Source organism: Schistocerca gregaria, chromosome 1, assembly GCF_023897955.1.
Source record: "Schistocerca gregaria isolate iqSchGreg1 chromosome 1, iqSchGreg1.2, whole genome shotgun sequence".
Classification (NCBI taxonomy): domain Eukaryota; kingdom Metazoa; phylum Arthropoda; class Insecta; order Orthoptera; family Acrididae; genus Schistocerca; species Schistocerca gregaria.
In genome coordinates, this window is record NC_064920.1 from 1091382320 (window position 1) to 1091406397 (window position 24078).

At 42.5% G+C, this 24078-nt stretch overlaps 1 protein-coding gene across 1 annotated transcript in view; it reads right to left on the reverse strand.

Moving 5' to 3' along the window:
• Window positions 1–5605: 5605 nt before the first annotated feature.
• Window positions 5606–24078, reverse strand: part of LOC126282074 (uncharacterized) — a 32144-nt gene continuing 13671 nt past the window's right edge. The window contains exons 2-3 of the mRNA XM_049981524.1: window positions 21598–21987; window positions 5606–5847 (exon numbers count right to left, since the gene is read on the reverse strand). Of these exons, the coding sequence (XP_049837481.1) occupies window positions 5768–5847; window positions 21598–21987 (470 nt within the window). The 3' untranslated portion in view covers window positions 5606–5767. The remainder of the gene's footprint in view (window positions 5848–21597; window positions 21988–24078) is intronic.

Consider the following 24078-nt stretch of genomic DNA (forward strand, 5'->3'; position numbering starts at 1 on the left):
TCATTTATATAACCAGCAACTTCATTTAACTTTACTTTCAAAATTTAGTATTTCAGACTAAGTAATTGCATACTCAGTGCTTTCTGATTCATTTATTTTCTCATAAAATGTAGTGTTGTGGAAAAGGGTGACTATTTTCTGTTGCCGCACCAGTGATTATTTGCTTAATTTTCTTTGTTGTTGCTTTTCTTAAGACTGAAGATATTCTTTGCCTAGTGGACTGGCGACTGTTTAGATATCTCTTTTTTGATAAATAGTATTTTTTTGTATTATCAGTATTCTTGTATTAAAATATTACGTGGTACCCTTTTCTCCCCTGTGTGATTCGTGAGCGACTACAGTGAATTCCAACCGTTTCAAAATTATCAGTATTTAGGATAGTTTCTTCCTTCAGAAGGGTGTTGTACACTTTCGAACTACTAACCGGTATTATTTTCCTTCGTTAACGATAGCTTTATTCACTATAAAATTTTATTAGGCATAGCGATCACGGTCAATTGTATTGCAGTCCAGTAGGACGATTAGGAGGGGGAAGGTTACACGGAATCCTTTAGTCGTTTCTAAGAAATCCTGTTTTGATACTTTGGCATTGCAGCATGATGTGTTGATTGCATCAAAAGAGCCTGAATTTGGACTCTTCCAGAAATACAGTGACTGGAAGCAGCAGACTGAAAGAAAAATGTTGTCACTTAACGTAGAGAAAGTGTAGGCTTACACTAACACTGCTTCCATATAATGTCACGTGACATTTCTTTGTACATCATCTTTCAGGACGGTATGTATTTGAAAGTAAGGCCTTACGCCACATGAAAACGCCAAGGAGCAACAAAATACAAGGTATATGTCATGCAGCACTGAAGTGACCAAGACACTAACTCCAAAATCAAGTATGTGAGTAGTCATGTGGGTCATAACAATGTTGTAAGTCAGTTAGGCTTGCTAAAAGTATGCTACCTATTGACATAGCTAACTAAATTCAGATCCATGCAATACACGACAAAAAGACGCTTCATCAGCTTTCAAGTTAGAGCGATTCAATATGTTGACAAAAAAGATTAATATAGCATTGAATTCTAGAATAATTTACGTTTATATTTAATGAAATAAAAAGAATGATATGAGAGAAAGAGCACATATTAACGAGATCAACACTAGCGATAACCTCTATGTGTTGTTCTGTGAGCCACAATATGTAAGCAGGCTGACATTCAGTTCTGAGAATTTTCGTTCTCACTATTGGGAATAGTGCTTAAGGCGAAATTCTAAACAAAGTATCGCAGAGACTGTTTTACATCGTTGGAACGCAATGTTTTTGGTTTTCCAGTTAATTATAGTTCTTGTGCTTGACAAGAGGCAAGATTTTACATGTGCTTCTCCTGTTTCATACAGATCAATCAAGAGATGGCTACTTTATTTTATTTAATTTTTATGGAACAAGGACTGAAGTAAGTAAAATGCCGCGTTAGATACAGATGAATCATTGTACAATGCTTGGCTTGTGTTTGTGGCACCGTGATAAGGTGCAGAGAAAAAAAAAGTATGTACAAAAACGAAATCACAGGTAGCCGAAGTGTGTAAGACAGTGAAAAATCTGACTCAACAGGGAGAAATTTTTTCTTTTGAGGAACTTTAATTTATGATTTGTTCAGCGTAGCACAGTAGTTTGTTTTTATTTCCGTTCTGTAAAAGTTGTGTTTTATGCTACTCTCATAATTAAAACTGTAAAAGAATGATGTTAAGTTGCTTGAATGGCATTAATACGCCAGAAGAAAAGACATTGTGAAGAACGATTTTGGAATCAGCTCCGTCACCGGGAAAGAACGTTATAAAAAAGATGTTCCTTTTGGAAATGCAATCAGTTTCAACGTATTTATATGTTCCTTCAACAACGAAGAAGTATACTTGTAAGGTATACAGATTCTACTGAATTCATGTTGCATGCCACGAAAAAATCACAGAAATTCATATTTTCGACTTATGGTTGACTCACTTCTTGTAGATGCACATCAAGGGCTAGACACGAGTGATTTATCACCCTATCACCAACCGACCAACTGACCAACGGATCAACCAACTGATGCGATGCGCTGGTACCCTCTCGACCAACAGTACACAGCTTCATGTTGCTGGCTGCCTACTGTTTATATTAGGATTGTTGAGGTTATGCTGCTAGAGATGCTGCTTAATATAGCAAAGACGCAAATAGTTGGTTTTGCCTTGATCATTATGGAACTGACAAGGATTGGAAAGATGAGGGAAAGCTATAGGAAAAGAAATGGCTTCCTCATATGAATTCACTCATGTCTCGTTTATGAAGGAACTAGTATACAATGATTTCCGAAATTAAAAATGTGTGGTATTTTCCAGAGATCGGGGTGCATCCAGCAGTGGCCTTGCATGGAGGTAAATATAGAGCCATGCGTGGAACCGTTCTGTCCCAGTCCGTGACCTCAGCTGAAACAGTCAACATCATCAAGGTGGACTAGATAATTATTCAAGTCTCAGGTGGACATGTATTGTGGTAAATATTGAACATTGTACTTCAAGAGAGTTTCCGGTTGTGCTTATCGAAGGACACTTTAATAGTCAATTACAGTTGTAAATAATCTGTGCACTCCTGTGACAGAGGATTGTATCGAGTTGAGTAAAATTTTTATTATTCATGTAATATAGTGAACTAATGTTTCATACGTTGTTCAGTTGAGACACCTCCCAGACTGATCGAAGAAGCCACAGTTATAGTCTAACATCATCAGTTGTAGAATTTTGGAATACATATTATGTTCGAGTATAATGAATCTTCTGGAGACTAGAAATCTACTCTGTAGGAATCAGCTTGGGTTTCGAAAAAGACGACCGTGTGAAACCCAGCTCAGACTATTCGTCCACGAGACTCAGACGGCCATAGACACGTGTTTCTTGACTTCTGCAAGGGGTTGATACAGTTCCACACAGTCGTTTAATGAACAAAGTAAGAGCATATGGAGTATCAGACCAATCGTGTAATTGGATTGAAGAGTTCCTTTAGAACAGAACGCAGCATGTCATTCTCAATGGAGAGAAGTCTTCCGAAGTAAGAGTGATTTCAGGTGCGCCGCAGGGGAGTGTCGTAGGACCTTTGCTATTCACACCATATATAAATGGCCTTGTGGATGACATCGGAAGTTCACTGAGGCTTTTTGCGGATGATGCTGTAATATATCGAGAGGTTATAACAATGGAAAATTGTACTGAAATGCAGGAGGATCTGCAACGAATTGACGCATGGTGCAGGGAATGGCAATTGAATCTCAGTGTACACAAGAGTAATGAATGAGCTGCGAATATATAGAAAGAAAGATCCTTTATCATTTAGCTACAATATAGCAGGTCAGCAACTTGAAGCAGTTAATTCCATAAATTATCTGGGAGTAGGCATTAGGAGTGATTTAAAATGGAATGACCATATGAAATTAATCGTCGGTAAAGCAGATGCCAGACTGAGATTCATTGAAAGAGTCCTAAGTAAAACAAAGGAAGTAGGTTACAGTACATTTGTTCGCCCACTGCTTGAATACTGCTCAGCAGTGTGGGATCCGTGCCAGATAGGGTTGATAGAAGAGATAGAGAATATCCAATGGAGAGCACCGCGCTTCGTTACAGGATCATTTAATAATTGCGAAAGCATTACGGAGATGGTAGATAAACTCCAGTGGAAGACTCTGCAAGAGAGACGCTCAATAGCTCGGTACGGGCTTTTGTTGAATTTTCGAAAACATACCTACACCGAGGAGTCAAGCAGTATATTGATCCCTCCTATGTATATCTCGCGAAGAGACCACGAAGATAAAATCAGAGAGATTAGAGCCCACAGAGGCAGACCGACAATCTCTCTTTCCACGAACAATACGAGACTGGATATAAAGGAGAACCAGTAGAGGTACTCAGGGTACCCCCCGCCACACACCGTCAGGTGGCTTGCGGAATATGGGTGTAGATGTAGACAATTGTAGCTTCGTCTGGTCGTAACAAAAAGGCGGCGAGAATTGGGGCTTAACCACCTCACCTTTCACGCTAGCTGCCTGCCCTGTGTGCGAGTTGCGGGCATTTTATTTGGGCTGTTGCCTTATTTTTGTTCTGTTGTATTAGTGTCTTTCCTGCTGTCCACCTTGTCTGACCCGTCACAGAAACGGCTCTGACCGATTTTGGACAGTTTCAGGCACAGGAAACTGAACGACTGCTGGTCACTGTCACCCAACTAACGCCATTATTACAAAAAGAAGCACCACCGCCACCGGTAGCTGCTCCAAAATTTCGACCATACCACTGAAGGAAGCAATTAGAGGCATACTTTGCCGCCTACAAAATAACTGTTACGGAGCTCAGTGCTTACCTTTTGTCAACCGGTGTTCCTGACGTGTATCGCCTCTGTGTAAAAATGTATGCTGAAAATTCCCAAGAAAGTCACAAACGATGATCTTCTGAAACTGATTGATGAACAAAGAGCTTTCAGTACAAGTGATGTGTCTCAGTACTGAAGATGAATAAGTGCTCAGAGTTCTTAAGGCTTGCATTTCAGATCCCATGTTTACTATATATTTGCTTTTCTTTTTTTGTGTGCATACTACCACTTCTGAAAGTTACAACAGTACTGGTTATGTATTCTACTGTCAGAGGTATCAGAATGATTTTCACTTATAGTTTTCTACTCAGTCGTTTCCAGATCCGGGACCCTTAATTCAAATTGATACATTTACGCTTCTCCACCATTTCTGAAAGTTTCTAGCATCATCATCACGGAATTACCCTGTATCAATACACCTGTCTTAGGAATTCCTCTAAGTCTTTTCTTAACAAAAGGACTGCAATAGAAATTCTCCTTAGCCCATCTCCCACATTTCGTCTCGCCATATGCCCAGTCCATGTCCCTTTCCATTCCGTAACAAACACCATCACATTCCCAACTCCTTTCTTTCCTGCAATTCACTGTTTTTGTTTTGTTGCGCTGCTGCTTCATGCTAAGCCAAACACGCATCTTTCAATTTCTGGAGGGGGAACTCTCTATATGTGAGTAATTTGTGCCTGTAATGTCTATCTTTCACATCCTGGGGTATTAGACATTCCGCTGAAGGTGCACTGGGAATGTACTTCTTTGTTTCTCAAGTGAACTCTAAATCAGTTTATGATCCAGATTACTTCTTCAGTTGGTTGTTGTTTTCAGCTGCCCTAAATGTAACAAAGTGTTTTCCTGACGGGGTACTCACCATGCATTTCCATGTCTTACTGCAGTTAATCTTCGGGCCTGAAGTCATACTTGCTATCTTCAGTCGTGCAACCGTTTGATGAAGTTCTTTTGGATCCGAAGCAAACTAAAGAGTGTCATCAGCGAATCGAATGTGGTTCAAGAGAAATCCGTTTAAGTGTATTCCTTTTTCATCCTAGTTTAGTGATCTGATGACCTCTTACTAACTCCTTAATTTTACCCCTCTTATGACCCACAAAGATTACTGTTCTTGCTCCAGTTAGTTAACTAATTGTGTAATGTGTCACAGGTTAAGTTCGACAAGTTGCTGAAACCGAGACATACAATTCAGTACATCAAATTCAGTACATAAAATTTCCGCGCTTTGCATGCACCTTTATTAGTGCTTGGTGTAAATAAGAACACTGAAACTGTGAATGAGAGTAATTCATTTGGAGCGCCTCGCACAAGGAAAGGAAGCAAAACGGGTAGTACTGAGTGCAGGTGAGGCGCTGTTCCCTCCGTTGCAAACTTCTGCAGAAGTCCTCAGCAGCAGGGGCAGATGCGTCCGCAGATGGCCCTTATAGGCCGGCACAGGCAACAGAACACCACACAAGCACCAATCACTGCAACACGAGATCACACAGTATTTGTCTTAAGGGAAGACAGTTGCAGAAATCATGATAAAAAATCACAAACTTTTTTTTATTTGCTTGTTGAAAAGTAAATATAATTGAGAATATTATTCCAATTTTTTTCTTTGAAATTCAAACAACAAACTGTATAAAAAATTTAAAACCAAAAGCAGTATAATGTACTATGCCTACTTTTCAAGGAACCCAGTGGAGGAAAAATTTTCTTACTCAATTTGGCTGTGAACCCAGAAAAGACAGATCTAAAAGGCTGTGATTTTTGTATAGAACACAGTAGTGTTGTATAGAAGACTGTGGAGCCATTTTGTGGTGCAAGAAATATGGTATAGAGTGCTATGGAGCCTTGTAAACGTGTTTTGTGCTGTTTAGTGGAATTGGAGTGAAGTTGGATTGATTGTGCCAGTCTTTCTCCAAGGTTGGATATATTGATCGTTTTTTTACAATGCCTAGACCTGGTAAAGTATTTAAAAAATATAGTAAGTCCCATATTTCCAATATAAAGCTAGAAACTGATGCTGAGGTTAGGGTCGAACCTGCAGATGCAGTCATTAGCTTGTCTCCAAGTGCATCCCAACTTGGAAAAGGTATTGTATCAGAAGCAACAAATCACGTCAGAAATACAGGTTTCGGAGTTGTCTGGAACTGGTGGCAGAGGCACTTAGAAAATCCTATAAGTGATCTTTTTGTGGAGGAAATGTGAATTTGGTGAATGAGAGCATTTTTGGTTTGCACATTGCACATTTCATGTCAAAACTGTGATGCTGACACACCACTCAAGGCAATGAAGGCCAGTAATATTTTTATTTATTTATTTATTTAACCTGATCAGATTAGGGCCATCAGGCTCTCTCTTACATCTGACCAGTGTTCCACACATGCAGCATTTCACACATCAGAGTTACATCATGACAATAGTTTAAATAAGAAAATTAGATTACTCTAGTGACAAATGAATAAGGAGTAATGACTAAGACCTAATAAAATAAATGCTGGCAGTATTTTTACAACAGGTGCTATATATACAAATTATGCAATTATAATGACAGTAAAAAAAATCAAATACTAATGATAAACATGAGAAAAATTGGCAATAGTAATGAAGGTTTGTGCAGATCTACATTAATATCTTGGTGTGTAAAGTAGATATTCACTAGTATAGCGAGTTTTCGGGAAGGGAGATGTAAGGAGGGGGAAAGAGGGAAGTAATGAGGTGAAGTGCATTCATGTACAGAGGAAGGCATTACTGTTGATTAAGTAGATACGTCATTTACTGTTTTTTGAAGCCGGACATGTTTTTAAGTTCTCTAACATATCGAGGGAGGTTATTCCAAAGTCGGATTCCCGCTACTGTAAAGGACTTGGAGAAGGTGACCTAGCGATGCAGTGAAACAGAGAGGATTTTATTATGATGGGAACGTGTGTTTGGCTCTGAGCACTATGGGACTTAACTGCTGGGGTCATCAGTCCCATAGAACCTAACTAACCTAAGGACATCACACACATCCATGCCCGAGGTAGGGTTCGAACCTGCGACCGTAGCGGTCACGCGGTTCCAGACGGTAGCGCCACTCCGGTCGGCTGGAACGTGTGTTTCTGTCATGTTGTTCCGATATAAGCGTTAAGGACGAGGAGCGGTATGACGGACAGTGTACATTTATAAGGCAGTAGATGAGACAGAGTGTATGGAAATCTCTGCATTTGTCTGCACGCAGCCAGGATAATTTTGCATATGCTGGTGAAATGTGGTCAAAAAGTCGAACGTCACAGATATATCGGACGCAGGCATTCATGACCAGTTCCAGACGTCGCGAATTTTCTTCAGAGAGGCCTGGTAAGATAATACCACTGTAGTCAATGATTGGGAGTATTAGCGTTTCTACTAATTTCTTTTTCAGATCGAAAGGGAAGAGTTTTTTATATTTTTGTAGGACATGAAGGGATGCTGATGCTTTTTTAAACACTGCAGTTACGTGCCCTGTCCAATTTAGATTTTCATCTATTTTTACTCCCAAACTCTTAGCTGCGGGAGATAAGTTAATATTTGTTCCATTTAGGATAAGAGATGGTACGGATTCCCGATGTTTTGGGGTAATGAGCTTAGAATGACCAAGTACCACTTGGGTGTTAGATGGGTTTAGTTTTAGTCCTATGTCCTGTGCCCATTTTGATAGTGCATCGAGATCAGTATTGAAATTTTGAATAGCTTTCTTAAGATTGCTTAGTTTCGCACTCAGATACAACTGAAGGTCATCAGCATACATATGACATTTGCAATAGGTCAGAACCGATGACACATCATTGACACACAGAGAGAAGAGTATAGGACCTAATACTGAGCCTTGGGGAACGCCTGACACTACCTGCCGCCATTGTGATTTTATATTCCCGGACAGACGCCTTGCTGACGAGGCGTCATGTATGATCGAAACCATTGCACTGCACTTGGTGAGAAATTTAGACCGCTAAGTTTGGCTAGTAAGATGTCGAAGTCGACAGTATCAAATGCTTTGCTGAAATCTAAGAAGCAAATGATAGTCGCTTCTTATCTGTCCATGGCAAGTTTCAGGTCATCTGTCACCTGTATCAGTGCGGATGTTGTGCATCGATGTTTATGGAAACCTGATTGGTATTCGTCTAGTAAGTTGTTAGTAGTTAGGTACTTGGTGAGCTGGTGATGGACTATATACTCTAAGGCCTTTGATAGTGCACGAAGAAGGCAGATGGGACGGTAGTCAGAGGGTGCTGTGGAGATGTCCTTTTTAGGCAGTGGCTTAATTTGTCCCAGTTTCCAGGCCTGAGGGAAAACTCTTGTGATTAATGAATCGTTGAAAATGTCTGTTATAGAGGGCATCAGTTGATCAATAATAAGTTTTACCATCTGGATAGAATGTGTGAAGCCAATACGAGATTTCCTTACGGACTAAGATGCATAGGGATTGGAAGAGATGGTGGAAACCATTTATGTGGTATTATGATCATACCTAGTTCTCCGCTAAAATGTATTGCAATGAACATTACTCTTCTCAATGGTGTTGCAGAAGTAAGTGGCGAGAGCATAAAAATGGCTGTCCAGGGAGAAGTTCAAGAAAATTGCAACTAATATCAAAGATATAGCAGTTTCCTGTGACAGTTCCTGAATCAAGAGTGGGCATACTTCACTGCTTGGAGTATGAACAGTCACTAGTGTTGACACTGGAAAAGTGGTAATGTCCAAATATTGTTCTGCATCTTTCTTGCACAATAAATATAATGATGCCGGTGAAGGAACAGACTGGCAAGAAGCTCACAAAGCTGTTTGTAGCAGGAATTATGTAGACTCCAGTGGTGGGATGGAAGCTGCTGGTATGAAACTCATTTTCCATAGGTCTCTGCAAAAGTATAGAGTAAGATACACGGAGTATTTAGTTGAAAGTGAGCCCTATGGAAAAGACTACACTTTTGAAAAACTGGAGTGCTTAGGCCATATTCAGAATATGATGGGTGGATGACTCATAAGACTTGTTACAGACTATAAAGGCAAGCTACTAAAGGATGAGAAGGCACTGGGAGGAAAAAACAGACTAACAAAGAAGACAATTGACAGCCTGAAAGTCTATCATGATGCTGCAATTAGAAATAACCTCACTGACTTGCATAGTACGAGGAAGGTAGTATGGGCGAGTTGGTTTTCTAAATTATCGACCGACTCTACACCTCAACATGGCCTATGTTCTAATGAATGGTGCAAATTTCTGAAAAGCAAGAAAAGTGGGGAAGCTTACAGCCATGAAAATAACCTTCCATATGAGGTTACAGTGGCCATTAAAGAAACTTTTCGAGCACTGGCTTCACCAGAACTGCTAGCAAAATGTCTACATTGCAAAAGGCAGGACCTGCAGAAAGTTTCAGTGCTCTTATTTGGAAGAGAGGTCAAAAGGGTATGTTTGTTTCCAATTTGGTAGTGAAGATTCCTGCTTTGGAAGCTGCAGCAGTGTTTAATGATGGGAATGTGGCAACACTTCACATCCTCAGCAAGCTGGGCTCTACACCTGTAATCTTTCCTGAGCAGAGGGCCAGGTGGGATAGACGCGCGGTCTTAGGTGCCCTGCCACAGTTCGTGCGTCTCCCCTCCCCCCTCCCCTCCCCATCTCAGGTTTGAGTCTGCCATCGGGCATGGGTGTGTGGTTTGTCGTTAGTGTAACTTAGTTTAAGGTAGACTAAGTAGTTTGTAAGCATAAGGACCGATAACCTCAGCAGTTTGGTCCTAGTTTCACTGAGCAGATACTGTGGATCATCAATGAGCAATGAATCACGAAGGCGGAGACTTCAATACAGAATACAAAAACAATTGCTAGACAAAGGAGCAGAAGAGCTAAAAGAGCTGCAGAGGATGATGATGAAGAACTGAAATATGGATATGGGCAGTTGTAGCTATGGTATAATTAAAACATTTTTAAAACATTTCATCCAAACTTTAAATCGATTTTTCTGCAACTTAACGTTTTCCTCTTTCAGGATCAAATGTCTGAAGCTATTGGAAGAATTTCGATGAAATATGGTACACCTATTCCTTCCATGGAAGCAATACTTAAGCGGGACAAAATCTTAATATAGACATAGAAAATTTTTTTATGGTCGATAATATACAGAAAATTTGTCCATAAAAATGTTCAAATACAAAATTTCACATAAAATAATGGAAATAATTTACCAAAACGTTACTGCACGTAATTCTACATTTATTAGTGTAGATTATTTTACCATATTAAAAATTTGCCTGGAAATAATGAGAAAGTGTACCTTAAAATAAAAAAAAATACAACATTCTCTCAGAGTATTAACATTGCATTAAAAATTCTTTAAAATTGTTTGAAATATGTAGGATCGCTATACATAGGTGTGAAAGATTTGAGTGAGATTGGACAAAAAATGACATAGATGTGAATTTACAAAGATATCAGTGCAAGATGGCCACCGTCTTCCCTTTAGGAGCACCGGAGGCAACGTTACCGGACATCACCGCCTTTAACAATGACGATAATAATTTAAATAAAAACCTGAGAATTTGTACACCATTGTAATAAAACAACATTTAGTCTACACTGAAAGATAATGGGAGAGGTCTTCTACAAAACTGTCAACAAAACATTTATGGCGTGCAGCCATTAACAGAAATTACCATATCATCTGTGTTAAGGTTTACAAATTTAAACTGTCATGAAATTTAAAACTAAAAGTGCATTTCGATTGATATTGACAGTGGTTGGACAAAAATATGGAAGCATCGCGAGAAATGCGTGCTTGATCATAAATGCAGATGCCAGCCAAGCATGCAGATGACGCTGTTGTGTTTGACGACGAACGGCACCTGTGCAATGTGCTCAGTACGTTGCAAGTGCCAGTAGTGGACAGAAAAGTGCTTTGTGTAGTTTTGAGTTTATTACACTACTGGCCATTAAAATTGCTACACCAAGAAAAAAGGCAGATGATAAACGAGTATTCATCGGACAAATTATTATATTAGAACTGACATGTGATCACATTTTCACGCGATGTGGGTGCATAGATCCTGAGAAATCAGTACCCAGAACAACCACCTCTGGCCGTAATAACGGCCTTGATACGCATTGAGTCAAACAGAGCTTGGATGGCGTGTACAGGTACAGCTGCCCATGCAGCTTCAACACGATACCACAGTTCATCAAGAGTAGTGACTGGCGTATTGTGACGAGTCAGTCTCTCGGCCACCATTGACCAGACGTTTTTAATTGGTGAGAGATCTGGAGAATGTGCTGGCCAGGGCAGCAGTCGAACATTTTCTGTATCCCGAAAGGCCCGTACATGCCCTGAACATGCGGTCGTGCATTATCCTGCTGAAATGTAGGGTTTCACAGGGATCGAATGAAGGGTAGAGCCACGGTTCGTAACACGTCTGAAATGTAACGTCCACTGTTCAAAGTGCCGTCAATGCGAACAAGAGGTGACCGAGACGTGTAACGAATGGCACCCCATACGATCACGCCGGGTGATACGCCAGTATGGCGATGACGAATACACGCTTCCAATGTGCGTTCAACGCGATGTCGCCAAACACGGATGCGACCACCATGATGCTGTACACACAACCTGGATTCATCCGAAAAAATGACGTTTTGCCATTTGTGTGCCCAGGTTCGTCGTTAAGTACACCATCGCAGGCGCTCCTGTCTGTGATGCAGCGTCAAGGGTAACCGCAGCCATGGTCTCCGAGCTGATAGTCCATGCTGCTGCAAACCTCGTCGAACTGTGCGTGGAGATGGTTGTTGTCTTGCCAACGTCCCCATCTGTTCACTCAGGTATCGAGACGTGGCTGCACGATCCGTTACAGCCATGCCTATAAGATGCCTATCATCTCGACTGCTAGTGATACGAGGCCGTTGGGATCCAGCACGGCGTTCCGTATTACCCTCCTGAATCCACCGATTCCATATTCTGCTAACAGTCATTGGATCGTGACCAACGCGAGCAGCAATATCGCGATACGATAAACCGCAATCGCGATAGGTTGCAATCTGATCTTTATCAAAGTCGGAAACGTGATGGTACGCATTTCTCCTCCTTACACGAGGCATCACAACAACGTTCCACCAGTCAACGCCGGTCAACTGCTGTTTGTGTATGAGAAATTGGTTGGAAGCGTTCCTCATATTAGCATGTTGTAGGTGTCGCCTCAGGCGCCAACCTTGTGTGAATGCTCTGAAAAGCTAATCATATGCATATCACAGCATCTTCTTCCTGTCGGTTACATTTCGCGTCTGTAGCACGTCATCTTCGTGGTGTAGCAATTTTAATGGCGAGTAGTGTGTGTTTAATCAAGTGACTTTGAACGTGGACGAATTGTTGGTGGTTGTATGGTGGATGCTTCGCTAACCAAGGTAGCCTGTGTTTTTGGTGTCTGAAGAGGCAGCGTACCGAAGATTTATACCATATACAGCAAAAGCTGAAGAAACATCATCCTCTAAGTCAGAACTAGGACGCAACTCTACTTAGTGATCGTGACAAACTGTCGTTGAGAGGATTATGAGGAAAAATAAGACGACTATAGCTGGAAAAGTCACTGGAGAACTGAACGTCGCACTAGAGAAACATGTCAGCCCCAAAACTACAAAAACGGACCTCCATAAGCTGGGGCTTGCAATTCGAGGTTGGATTCCAAACTCACTCATCAGTGTTGCAAATTCCCATAACAGGAAAACGTTGTGCCGAAGCCACAAGACGTGGATTGTGATGCAATGCAAAAAAGTCATCTGGTCTGATAAGTCTTGTTTCACGTTGTTTCCAACCTCTGGCAGTTTTCGCATCATGATTGAAATATGGCAGGGGTTCGGTGATGATCTGGGCAACTGTATTGTGGTATTCCATGGGCTCCATGGTTACTCTGCAAGATCACATTGCTGCCTAGGATGAAGGGGCTATTTTGGCCGATCCAATGGTTGAAAACGGTTAAAATGGCTCTGAGCACTATGGGACTTAACATCTGAGGTCAACAGTCCCCTAGAACTTAGAACTACTTAAACCTAACTAACCTAAGGACATCACACACATCCATGCCCAAGGCAGGATTCGAACCTGCGACCGTAGCGGTCGCGCGGTTCCAGGCCGAAGCATCTAGAACCGCTCGGCCACACCGGCTGGTGCCGATCCAATGGGGAAATGTTTATTACCCAATGGTGATGCTGTGATTGAAGACGACAAGGCTCCTCTTCGCACAGCTCACATTGTCTAGGACTGGTTTTGTAAGCACGGGGTGAATTGTCGCATCGCCCATTGCCACTACCGTCACCAGATCTCGATATTATTGAGCCTTTGTGGTCTACTTTGGAGAGATGGATGCACTATTTTGCAGGAAGAATAGTATAAGATTCCTTTGAAAACCACAGAGGACCTTGACTTATCCTTTCGGAGACGACAGCTGGAGCCGTTTTGACTGGCAGAAGTTTTCCAAAATCTGTTAGGCATGACAATGTGCTATGTTTCTGGTCATTTTTTGTCCACCACTGTATATAACAGTCGCGGCCAGATACAAAACTAAAAACTAATATTGATATTTAAGTTTATTTCCTTAAGAAAGGAGTTATATACACTCCTGGAAATGGAAAAAAGAAAACATTGACACCGGTGTGTCAGACCCACCATACTTGCTCCGGACACTGCGAGAGGGCTGTACAAGCAATGATCACACGCACGGCACAGCGGACACACCAGGAACCGCGGTGTTGGCCGTCGAATGGCGCTAGCTGCGCAGCATTTGTGCACCGCTGCCGTCAGTGTCAGCCAGTTTGCCGTGGCATACGGAGCTCCATCGCAGTCTTTAACACTGGTAGTATGCCGCGACAGCGTGGACGTGAACCGTATGTGCAGTTGACGGACTTTGAGCGAGGGCGTATAGTGGGCATGCGGGAGGCCGGGTGGACGTACCGCCGAATTGCTCAACACGTGGGGCGTGAGGTCTCCACAGTACATCGATGTTGTCGCCAGTGGTCGGCGGAAGGTGCACGTGCCCGTCGACCTGGGACCGGACCGCAGCGACGCACGGATGCACGCCAAGACCGTAGGATCCTACGCAGTGCGGTAGGGGACCGCACCGCCACTTCCCAGCAAATTAGGGACACTGTTGCTCCTGGGGTATCGGCAAGGACCATTCGCAACCGTCTCCATGAAGCTGGGCTACGGTCCCGCACACCGTTAGGCCGTCTTCCGCTCACGCCCCAACATCGTGCAGCCCGCCTCCAGTGGTGTCGCGACAGACGTGAATGGAGGGACGAATGGAGACGTGTCGTCTTCAGCGATGAGAGTCGCTTCTGCCTTGGTGCCAATGATGGTCGTATTGCGTGTTTGACGCCGTGCAGGTGAGCGCCACAATCAAGACTGCATACGACCGAGGCACACAGGGCCAACACCCGGCATCATGGTGTGGGGAGCGATCTCCTACACTGGCTGTACACCTCTGGTGATCGTCGAGGGGACACTGAATATTGCACGGTACATCCAAACCGTCATCGAACCCATCTTTCTACCATTCCTAGACCGGCAAGGGAACTTGCTGTTCCAACAGGACAATGCACGTCCGCATGTATCCCGTGCCACCCAACGTGCTCTAGAAGGTGTAAGTCAACTACCCTGGCCAGCAAGATCTCCGGATCTGTCCCCCATTGAGCATGTTTGGGACTGGATGAAGCGTCGTCTCAGGCGGTCTGCACGTCCAGCACGAACGCTGGTCCAACTGAGGCGCCAGGTGGAAATGGCATGGCAAGCCGTTCCACAGGACTACATCCAGCATCTCTACGATCGTCTCCATGGGAGAATAGCAGCCTGCATTGCTGCGAAAGGTGGATATACACTGTACTAGTGCCGACATTGTGCATGCTCTGTTGCCTGTGTCTATGTGCCTGTGGTTCTGTCAGTGTGATCATGTGATGTATCTGACCCCAGGAATGTGTCAATAAAGTTTCCCCTTCCTGGGACAATGAATTCACGGTGTTCTTATTTCAATTTCCAGGAGTGTAATTAACTTACCAATAAATAAGTAGTTAAAGAAAGATTTGTTACTAATGTTATTTCTAGTACTAAAAACACTGGAATTTTTATTGAACACTGTTGAGGATGCATACAAATAACCATTTCACCGTACACAAAAATTTTATGTTCTGCATATAACAAAGAGCAGGTGAGATGACCTCAGAACTTATTTGATAAATGCGCTACGTACCTGGGAAGACCTAATGTTGAAACTGCAGCAGTTGAAAAAAATAGTAAGGGAGTCCTGCTATAAACACTTCATTTCATAAGCTTTTTTTCCAAATCGTCTGTCACACAATTGTTTTTCTCTTGTACGGTAGCACATCTGCAATCCTTCTGTCACCAGTGGGCTTGTAATGGTTGTGGAATCTTTTGAATCCTTGGTGACACACACACTTTATTTCATAATCCTAGAAGCTTATTTTGATATCTCTTTCAGACAGCGATGTGGAGCTGTCAGTGTAAGTCTTTAGGACGCACTGTGTATGTGGTCAGCAAACAAAGGGGCCAGCTCTGCAGATTACAGCCAGTACTGGGTTTACCACGAATAGAATACCTATTACGCTGCCACTTTCATGTGGCAGCACTAATGGGGCGTTTGTTCGACTACGATTGCGTAAGATAATGGTAAAATTCAGCCCTGAACTAACTTGTTTAAGACACTGCCAAACTGAGATTGCAATTGCGTGGTAGCCGTTACAAAATGTTTTATGTACTGTCCTCTGTTTTGTTTTGTGCATTGTTAGTTACTTCCTTTCCCCAGTTTGAAATGAGTAAAAAGACTAATCCTGAGCTATCAGGTGAACCTCGAGTATCAACTCTCACAGAATCAGAAGGGATCGACGATCCCGGTGACTATGCGTCTCAGTTCTGCTTTTGAAGAAGTGCAGAACGCAGGTGTAAATTGGCGACCTTGAGAGCTGCAGGCGCGGCTTGTTTCCAAATTCTCATTTGTTAACGCTCACGGCCGACTACCACGTTATACTGTCTTTATTGTAACCTCTCGCTAGCTGGTTTATTGGACATTCGTTAAGAACTTGTTTTCTGTTCTTCTGGTCCTCAGCTGTTACCTTGTGATGCTTTTAGTGGAACTTGTGTTTGTAATAGTCTGTCTTGGAACGTTCATATACCAGACTTCTTGTAGCCTACAAAGACGATTCTACTATACGGTGATTATACGAGGGCGGCTCAAAAAGTAAGGTAAAAAACCTCTTTGAAAAAAATGTATGATCCTGGAATTCAGAGAGGTACATAATGTTTTAAAGCACAGGGGCACGCTGAGGTCATCCTGCCCTCCTGGTAGAACAGCTAAAACTGTACCCCCCCCCCCCCCAAACCCCATAAAACTACTTGTCTTAATTCTTTTCTGTATGGGTTTACCAATTTTATAATTTTGTGCCATACACTATGCGATCAAAAGTATCTGGACACCTCGCTGAAAATGACGCCCTCCATCGGTAATGCTGGAATTCAATATGGTGTTGGCACACACTTAGCGTTGATGATTAGCTTCGACTCTCGCAGCATACATTCAGTCGGGTTCTTGAAGGTTTTTTGGGGAATGACAGCCCATTCTTCACGGAATACTGAGGAGAGGTATCGATGGTGGTCGGTGAGGCTTGGCAGGAAGTCAGCGTTCCAGAACATACCGAAGATGTTCTATAAAATTCAGGTCAGGACTTTGTGCTGACCAGTCCTTTACAGGGGTGTTATTGTGCTTAACCACTCCACCACAGGCAGAGCATTATGAACAGCTGTTGAAAGATGCAATTGTCATCCCCGAATTGCTCTTAAACTGTGGGAAGCGAGAAGGTGCCTAAAATATCAATGTAGGCCTGTGCTGTGATAGTGCCACGCAAAACAACAAGGGGTGCAAGCCCCCTACGTGAAAAACACGACCACATCATAACGCCACGGCCTCCGAATTTTACTGTTAGCACTACACAAACGCTGGCGGATGACGTTCACTGGGAATTCGCCATACCCACACCATGCCATCGGATTGCCATATTGTGTACTGTGATTCGTCACTCCACACAACTTTTTTTCCACCGTTCAATCGTCCAATGTTTACGCTCCTTACACCAAGCGAGGCATCGTTTGGCATTTACCGGCGTGATATGTGGCTTATGAGCAGTTTCTCGACCATAAAATCCACGTATTCTCACCTCCCGCCTAACTGTCATAGTACTTGCAGCGGATCCTGATGCAGTTTGGACTTCCACTGTGATGGTGTGGATAGATGTGTGTCTATTACACATTACGACCCTCTTCAACTGTCGCCGGTCTCTGTCAGTCAACAGACGAGGTCGGCCTGTACGCTTTTGTGCTGTACGTGTCCCTTGACTTTTCCATTTCACTATCACATCGGAAACAGTGGACCTAGGGATGTTTATCAGTGTGGAAATCTCCCGTACAGAGGTATGACACAAGTGACAGCCAATCACCTGACCATGTGCGAAGTTCGTGAGGTCCGCTGAGTGCCCCATTCTGTTCTCTTACAATGTCTAATGACTAGTGAGGTCGCTGAAATGGAGTACCTGACAGTAGGTGACAGCACAATGCACCTAATATGAAAAACTTATTTTTTGGGGGCTGTCTGGATACTTTTGATTACATAGTGTATGTAAGTTTAATGAAATTGAAGCATTACTGAACAACTAGTACTTATGTGGTGTCTTACCGAAGGACAAGATCATCGAGACAGATAAAACGTTCCAATATGAGATAGTGCTCTCTTTATTACACAAATAACTCCGATAAAAGACAATGTCTGTACAAGAGACAGTCACAGAACCAATTATAGCACATTCCATATATCGTCTGTGTAAGACCACAGTCGATAGCCAGCGAGGTTATAATGTCCTGGCATCCTAATAACCGTCACCCCCCCCCCTCCCCCACTATATTGTGGAGCACTGCGGAGGTGACCACCACGATCTGAGGATGCTGAAATAGTATGACATACTTTTTTTAGGAGGAGAGGCTTAGTGAAGTCTGAGTCACTGCTGACGGCTGTCGAAGCAGTATTCATGCCTGCCAGATGTAATGTCCGTAAGTGGGAGCAGTTCTCATGGCATCATGTAGAGGTGATAGTCATCAAAATGTACTGGAGGTCGCCAAGGCCTGCCATAGCGGGACTGGTCGTAGGTGTCACTTGTCATGGAGGAACCTAAAGGGTTGGTGTGTTGGAAGCATCAGAATCGTCGGAAGAGGTGTTGTGTGGATGTGAGGTTCTGGGTGCAGTGAAGATGCGGTGCCACTAAGGTGATAACCATGATGTAATAACAGCTGAGTCCACATCATTCACAACATTATAGGCATGCATGAGGCGATGGGCAATGAAGCCATCCTCAGTGTGCTGTTCCGAGTGTAGTCGATTGGCGGCAGAGAACTGTCAACTAATTTGATGCTAAGGTCACCTGGTCATCTGCCAGGTAGTTTTGGACATTGAGGTCTACCTCAAAATTGTTGGGAGTAACGGTGCATGCTGTCTGGCCATCCAGCTGAATGGCAGCAGGTGGAGCTAGTTGGTACAAGGGAAGCGGAGTGTGGTTGGCACACAAGTCGTCCAAATGGCTTCAGGTGCTTTAATGTCACTGTTGTAGACTTGCTGTTCAGCTATATCTCGAAAGTTTGTACCCCTCATTTGAGCACTTTATGAAGGGATCGTGTACAGCAACTGCAATGACAACTGAGTCAAGTCATCTCAGAGCATAATGAAATCACTATCAGCCAGTGCCATGTGAACAAAGTTTTCTGGCACATTTTGAGACTGTGGACGAGGGAAGCAGAGGTGTGCTGTATGGCATTTAACATGTGTGATGAGGAGAGGAAGGTCCATGGCTGCGGTCAGTTGTTGTTTAAACACAAAATAAGTTGGAAAGAAGAGTATTTTGCATACAGGATCTCTGCCAGAGGGGCCCCTAAGCCATGTTTGTGTGCCAAGAGCACACCCAACAGCATCCAGGTCAGGGCTTTGCTGAACCGGTCTCTATGATTCATGAGTGCTGTTTGCAAGGTACGGTGGCAATATTTGATGAGCTTGTTGTTCAGACGTCCAATATCGATAATTGTTACAAAGATTGCATGGTTCACTGAGTAGGGTCGATTTGAATTACCAACCTTGATCAGTTGTTATAGGCGCGAGTCATCCAACATTAGAAATCCACATATCATCGAAAGCAGTGGCTGTTGAATCTGCCTTGATGCCTCTGAGAGACACGGCCTCTACCCAAACTGCTATGCGGTCCATGACTGAAAGAATATATCGATACCCGTTGACCTCAGGGCAGGCTCTACCAGATCAGGATGGACATGCTGGAAACATCCTTTTCAATTTCCGATTGGCCAAGAGGTGATTGTGTCACGACGTCATTACACTGAAGAAACTGAGCCAATAGGACAACGTCCTTTCGAATTTATCGTTATTTCTTAGTCAGACACTGTAATGCAGAAGTGTGTAACATAATTCTGGATCATAAATTAAGATAATATTAACCGCCATTTTTATGTGGAATAACTCTCCAGCTGATCTCTCTCAGACGATCCTTCCACTATAGCGTACAGACCTCGAATTACAATCTTCAGACACTTGGAGTAGAGAGAAACGAAGAAGCAAGAGGGGAACTTGATTTTCCACAATTTTTAAATCATCCTACAAGCCTCGATCAGTAGGGGTGTGGGAGATGGGCAGGGACAAGACCATCATTTTCCCACCATTTTTAGTCACACAGTTGACCTACAGGTGTGGGTGACAGAAGGGGGTCTTATGTTGACCTGTGACATGTATCGGTTTACATACTGACCTATAATATAACACACAAAATTGCCTGAGCGGTGTTGGCAGGATATCTGGTTATACTGTGACCCCGAAATCAGATCATTAGCTGTGCTAGAGCTGGAACACCCATATTACTGTCCTACATTCCTAGCAGAGCTTCCAAAGCTGCTCAGTGTCCTGATGAACCCAATAAAACTACTATTTTTTATGTAGGTTGAGAAAATTTTATAACATTGTAAGAAGGTTTAATAACAATGAAGGATTATTGACAAAACAGATGAACTATCTTGATGAAAAATATTGCACACAACAAATTAAACGTATCTACACAGAAAATGAATTACAAATAGTTTAAAATTCCTAAAAAATGGAACATAAAGTAAAACTGATATCTTATTGTTGGTGACAGCTCCTATAGATTGGATTTAGTATGATTTATAATAAAAAACAAAATTGTTTTGCATCTATAAAGTATTAACAGTGACTAAAATTTTAATTAGAAATAAGAGTTGAGAAAATATTCCTCTGCAAGAAATTAAGGTTTTATTTTGAGTCTACTTCGCATTTATTTGTTTTGAGTGGAGAAAACTCGGTGATTATGACACTGAAGTGAAGTTGTGCAGCTGTGCTACGTTCTGTCGCCCTTGCTTGACTTTAATAGCTTTTTATCATAGCAAATTTGTTGAATCTGCGTTCATACGATTCTGTAGTCACTGATATTCTCATAAATATCTTCACAGCTTTTTCGATGTGTGAATAAGCATCTCTTATAACACAATTTGAAAACATAAAACATTCACTATACCCACATGGGAAGCCTTGTCAATGCCCTTCATCACCTCTTTCGCCTTGAACTTGAAAGCAGCTGCTTTGTTAACTAGCTGCACTGTGTCAATATATGTGCTATACTCGTGTTTGGTCCCAAAATGAAGTTATTGTTTGTGTAATGGATGCTTTGGAGAACTATAACCACAACAATTTCTCAACATAAATCGAACGTGTTTAGCATTTAACCATCTCAACAACCACCATCCTCATCTTCCTCAACATCTAGCAACAAGATTGCTTTGGATGAGTAAAGAATCATAAAATCTTTGGTTTTGGTTGTCTGTTTCTTCACTCTTTCTGAAATGTTTCAAATATTTTTTGCCAAACTACTGTATATACTGTAGCAAACACGATGTTACATCAAAGCTAGCACTCTTTCCTGCAATTACAAGCAAAAAGTAAAACCACCCTTTGGCTACTACAGAAAGATAGATTATATGCAAAAAATTCTTTTTAATGGTGCTGCACAAGCAGAATTTCTATGTACCGAAGAAATTTACAGGGAAGGTTAGTTTCACTTTCTCTATTTTTCTTAATGAAAGAACTATGCGTCTCTGCTGTAATACGTTTACTACCTGCAAGTACGAGGACAACATATCCAGCGATTATCCATGCTAGACGACGATCGTTTTCCTCTTCTGGAGATAGAGTAGTTTCTCGACCATGCACTGCCGTCGACTCATTGTCCAGAGCTTGTCTATTGTGTACTCCAGCATATGTTACAAGCTCTATGCCCTGCGATATAACAGTCCCACGACTCTCATCAAGATCAGTAACTGTACTCTCTGGTGGAGAACCATCAAGGCGAATAACAGATGACTCTTTGATTGTGTCAATTGCTATTGCATGCTCATTCAAGACCAGAGCATTATTCTTTGGCAGTATGTCTTGTAAAGCATGTATTACAGGTATTGCCTGATGTGGATGTTCGTGTCTACACGAGGCGAGACGTAATAACCAAGTCACTGCAAAAGAAGAAGCGACATAATAGTTGCGCTTGATATCTCATAGATAAATTGAAATTAGTGTAAATAATGACAGGATAGGACTATTATTTATTTATTTGTTGCTGTCTTTACTAAATCCACAGATTTTTTATATATGAAGGGCTACAGTCTAAGCTATGTCTTTGAAAAATGTATATTACACCAGTTGTTTCATTGTTTTAATCAATTTATTGCTAACAGTACTTACAAAAGAAATATATGAATGGTTAACAAAACGTAACCATCAACACAAAATTAAAAAATCGAGCTAGGTAACACAAAATGAACTACCCAATGAAAAGAAAAGAAGAAGAAGAAGAAGGAGGAGCTAACTACAGATTCTCACCACCAACCCGCTGGTTACATGAGTGACCTAGAAAGTCCTTCAAATTCGCTCACACACCAAGTGGGTCCATCCCCTCCGAGTAGCAGTGACTACATTACGAGAGTTGCCCAAAAAGTAATGTACAGCATTTTTTTTATCTCAGCCGAAAACAATGCTACGGATGCGAGACGTTACGTATGTATTATTTGAAGTCTCCTGAGCGAGCGCACCAAGTTTCCATCACTTCCAACAGGTAGCGTAACTGCAGGACGGTTTCAAAATGGCGTCTGTAGGTAATGTTCGTTACAAGACACCTGTTGTCATTGAATTTCTCGCTGCAGAGAAAGAAACTGTGGGGAATGTTCACAAATCCTTGTGCAAAGTCTATGGAGTATCTGCTGAAGTACATTCAGTCACTGGGCATGGAGGGTGAGGTCATCAGAAGGTGGTTCTGCGGAGCACCACGATTTGCATACACTTGACCTATCACCCTCGGACTTCCACTTGTTTGGGCTATTAAAGGACGTCATTCGTGGAAGACATTCTGAGGACGATGAGGAGGTGATTCACACTCTGGCTGAGCCACCAAGAAAAGGACTGTTTTCGACGGGGCATAGACGCCTTTGTTTCGCGCTGGAGGAAGGCCATAGAACGCGTTGGAGGTTGCATGGAAAATAGGGTGCGTATATAAAACACCATTCTTTCGTGTGTGTAATTCTCGTTATGTTAAGCAAAGTATTGTTGAAGAAAAAAATGCGGTGCATTACTTTCTGGGCAACCTTCATATACTGTTGGTACAACGTTGTCTGCTGCCACCGATATATTAAACGAATAGTCAGGGGTAGCCGAATGTAAACCGAATACCCGCCACAATAGGATCGTGGAATGGTTCCATTCAAAAGTAATCTGCACACGCTTTAAGGCATTTATTCCCTGGGAGACGACACGCTCAGTTCCCGTTTCGTATAACGCTCTCGGCTGCTGACGACTCTACAGACGCATCGATACTTGCAGTTCCTCGTCTGACTAAAGCTGACGTTCACGCGTCTTATGGCAACTTGTGTGAAAAACTTCGGATTTCTTTGGCGGGGAAGACGTGGGATTTTTTCACTGTATGCTTTGCAGTTGGCCCTCAGGTTCGAATAGTGGCGCCATTTATGTTCATGATGATCCGCTACTTCCCCTGTAGAGGTCCTCTGCTCACTGAGTTCCTCAAGTGTGGAACCACAATCAGTGCACAGTGCTATGAGGACACTGGCAGAAACTGCCACGTGGCAAAAGGTCAAAATGTCGAGTAACGCTGTCGGATGGAATCATCCTGTTGCACGATAACGCCAACGCTGTTTAACAGGAAAACATTGCAACATCCTCCGTACAGTCCGGAGCTTCACCGTGTGATTTTTTACATCTTTAGCGACCTGAAGAAAAACATTCGTGGTGATTATTTTTTATTGGAATCATTCCGAGTCCCCCTTGCGACGGGTGTTCAGTTTTTATTTGGCTCCCCCTTATACAAAGTGCATTCAAGTTCTAAGGCCTCTGATTTTTTTTCTAATTAACTACTCACCCGAAATCGATGAAACTGGCGTTACCTCTCGACGTAATCGCCCTGCAGACGTACACATTTTTCACAACGCTGACGCCATGATTCCATGGCAGCGGCGAAGGCTTCTTTAGGAGTCTGTTTTGACCACTGGAAAATCGCTGAGGCAATAGCAGCACAGCTGGTGAATGTGCGGCCACAG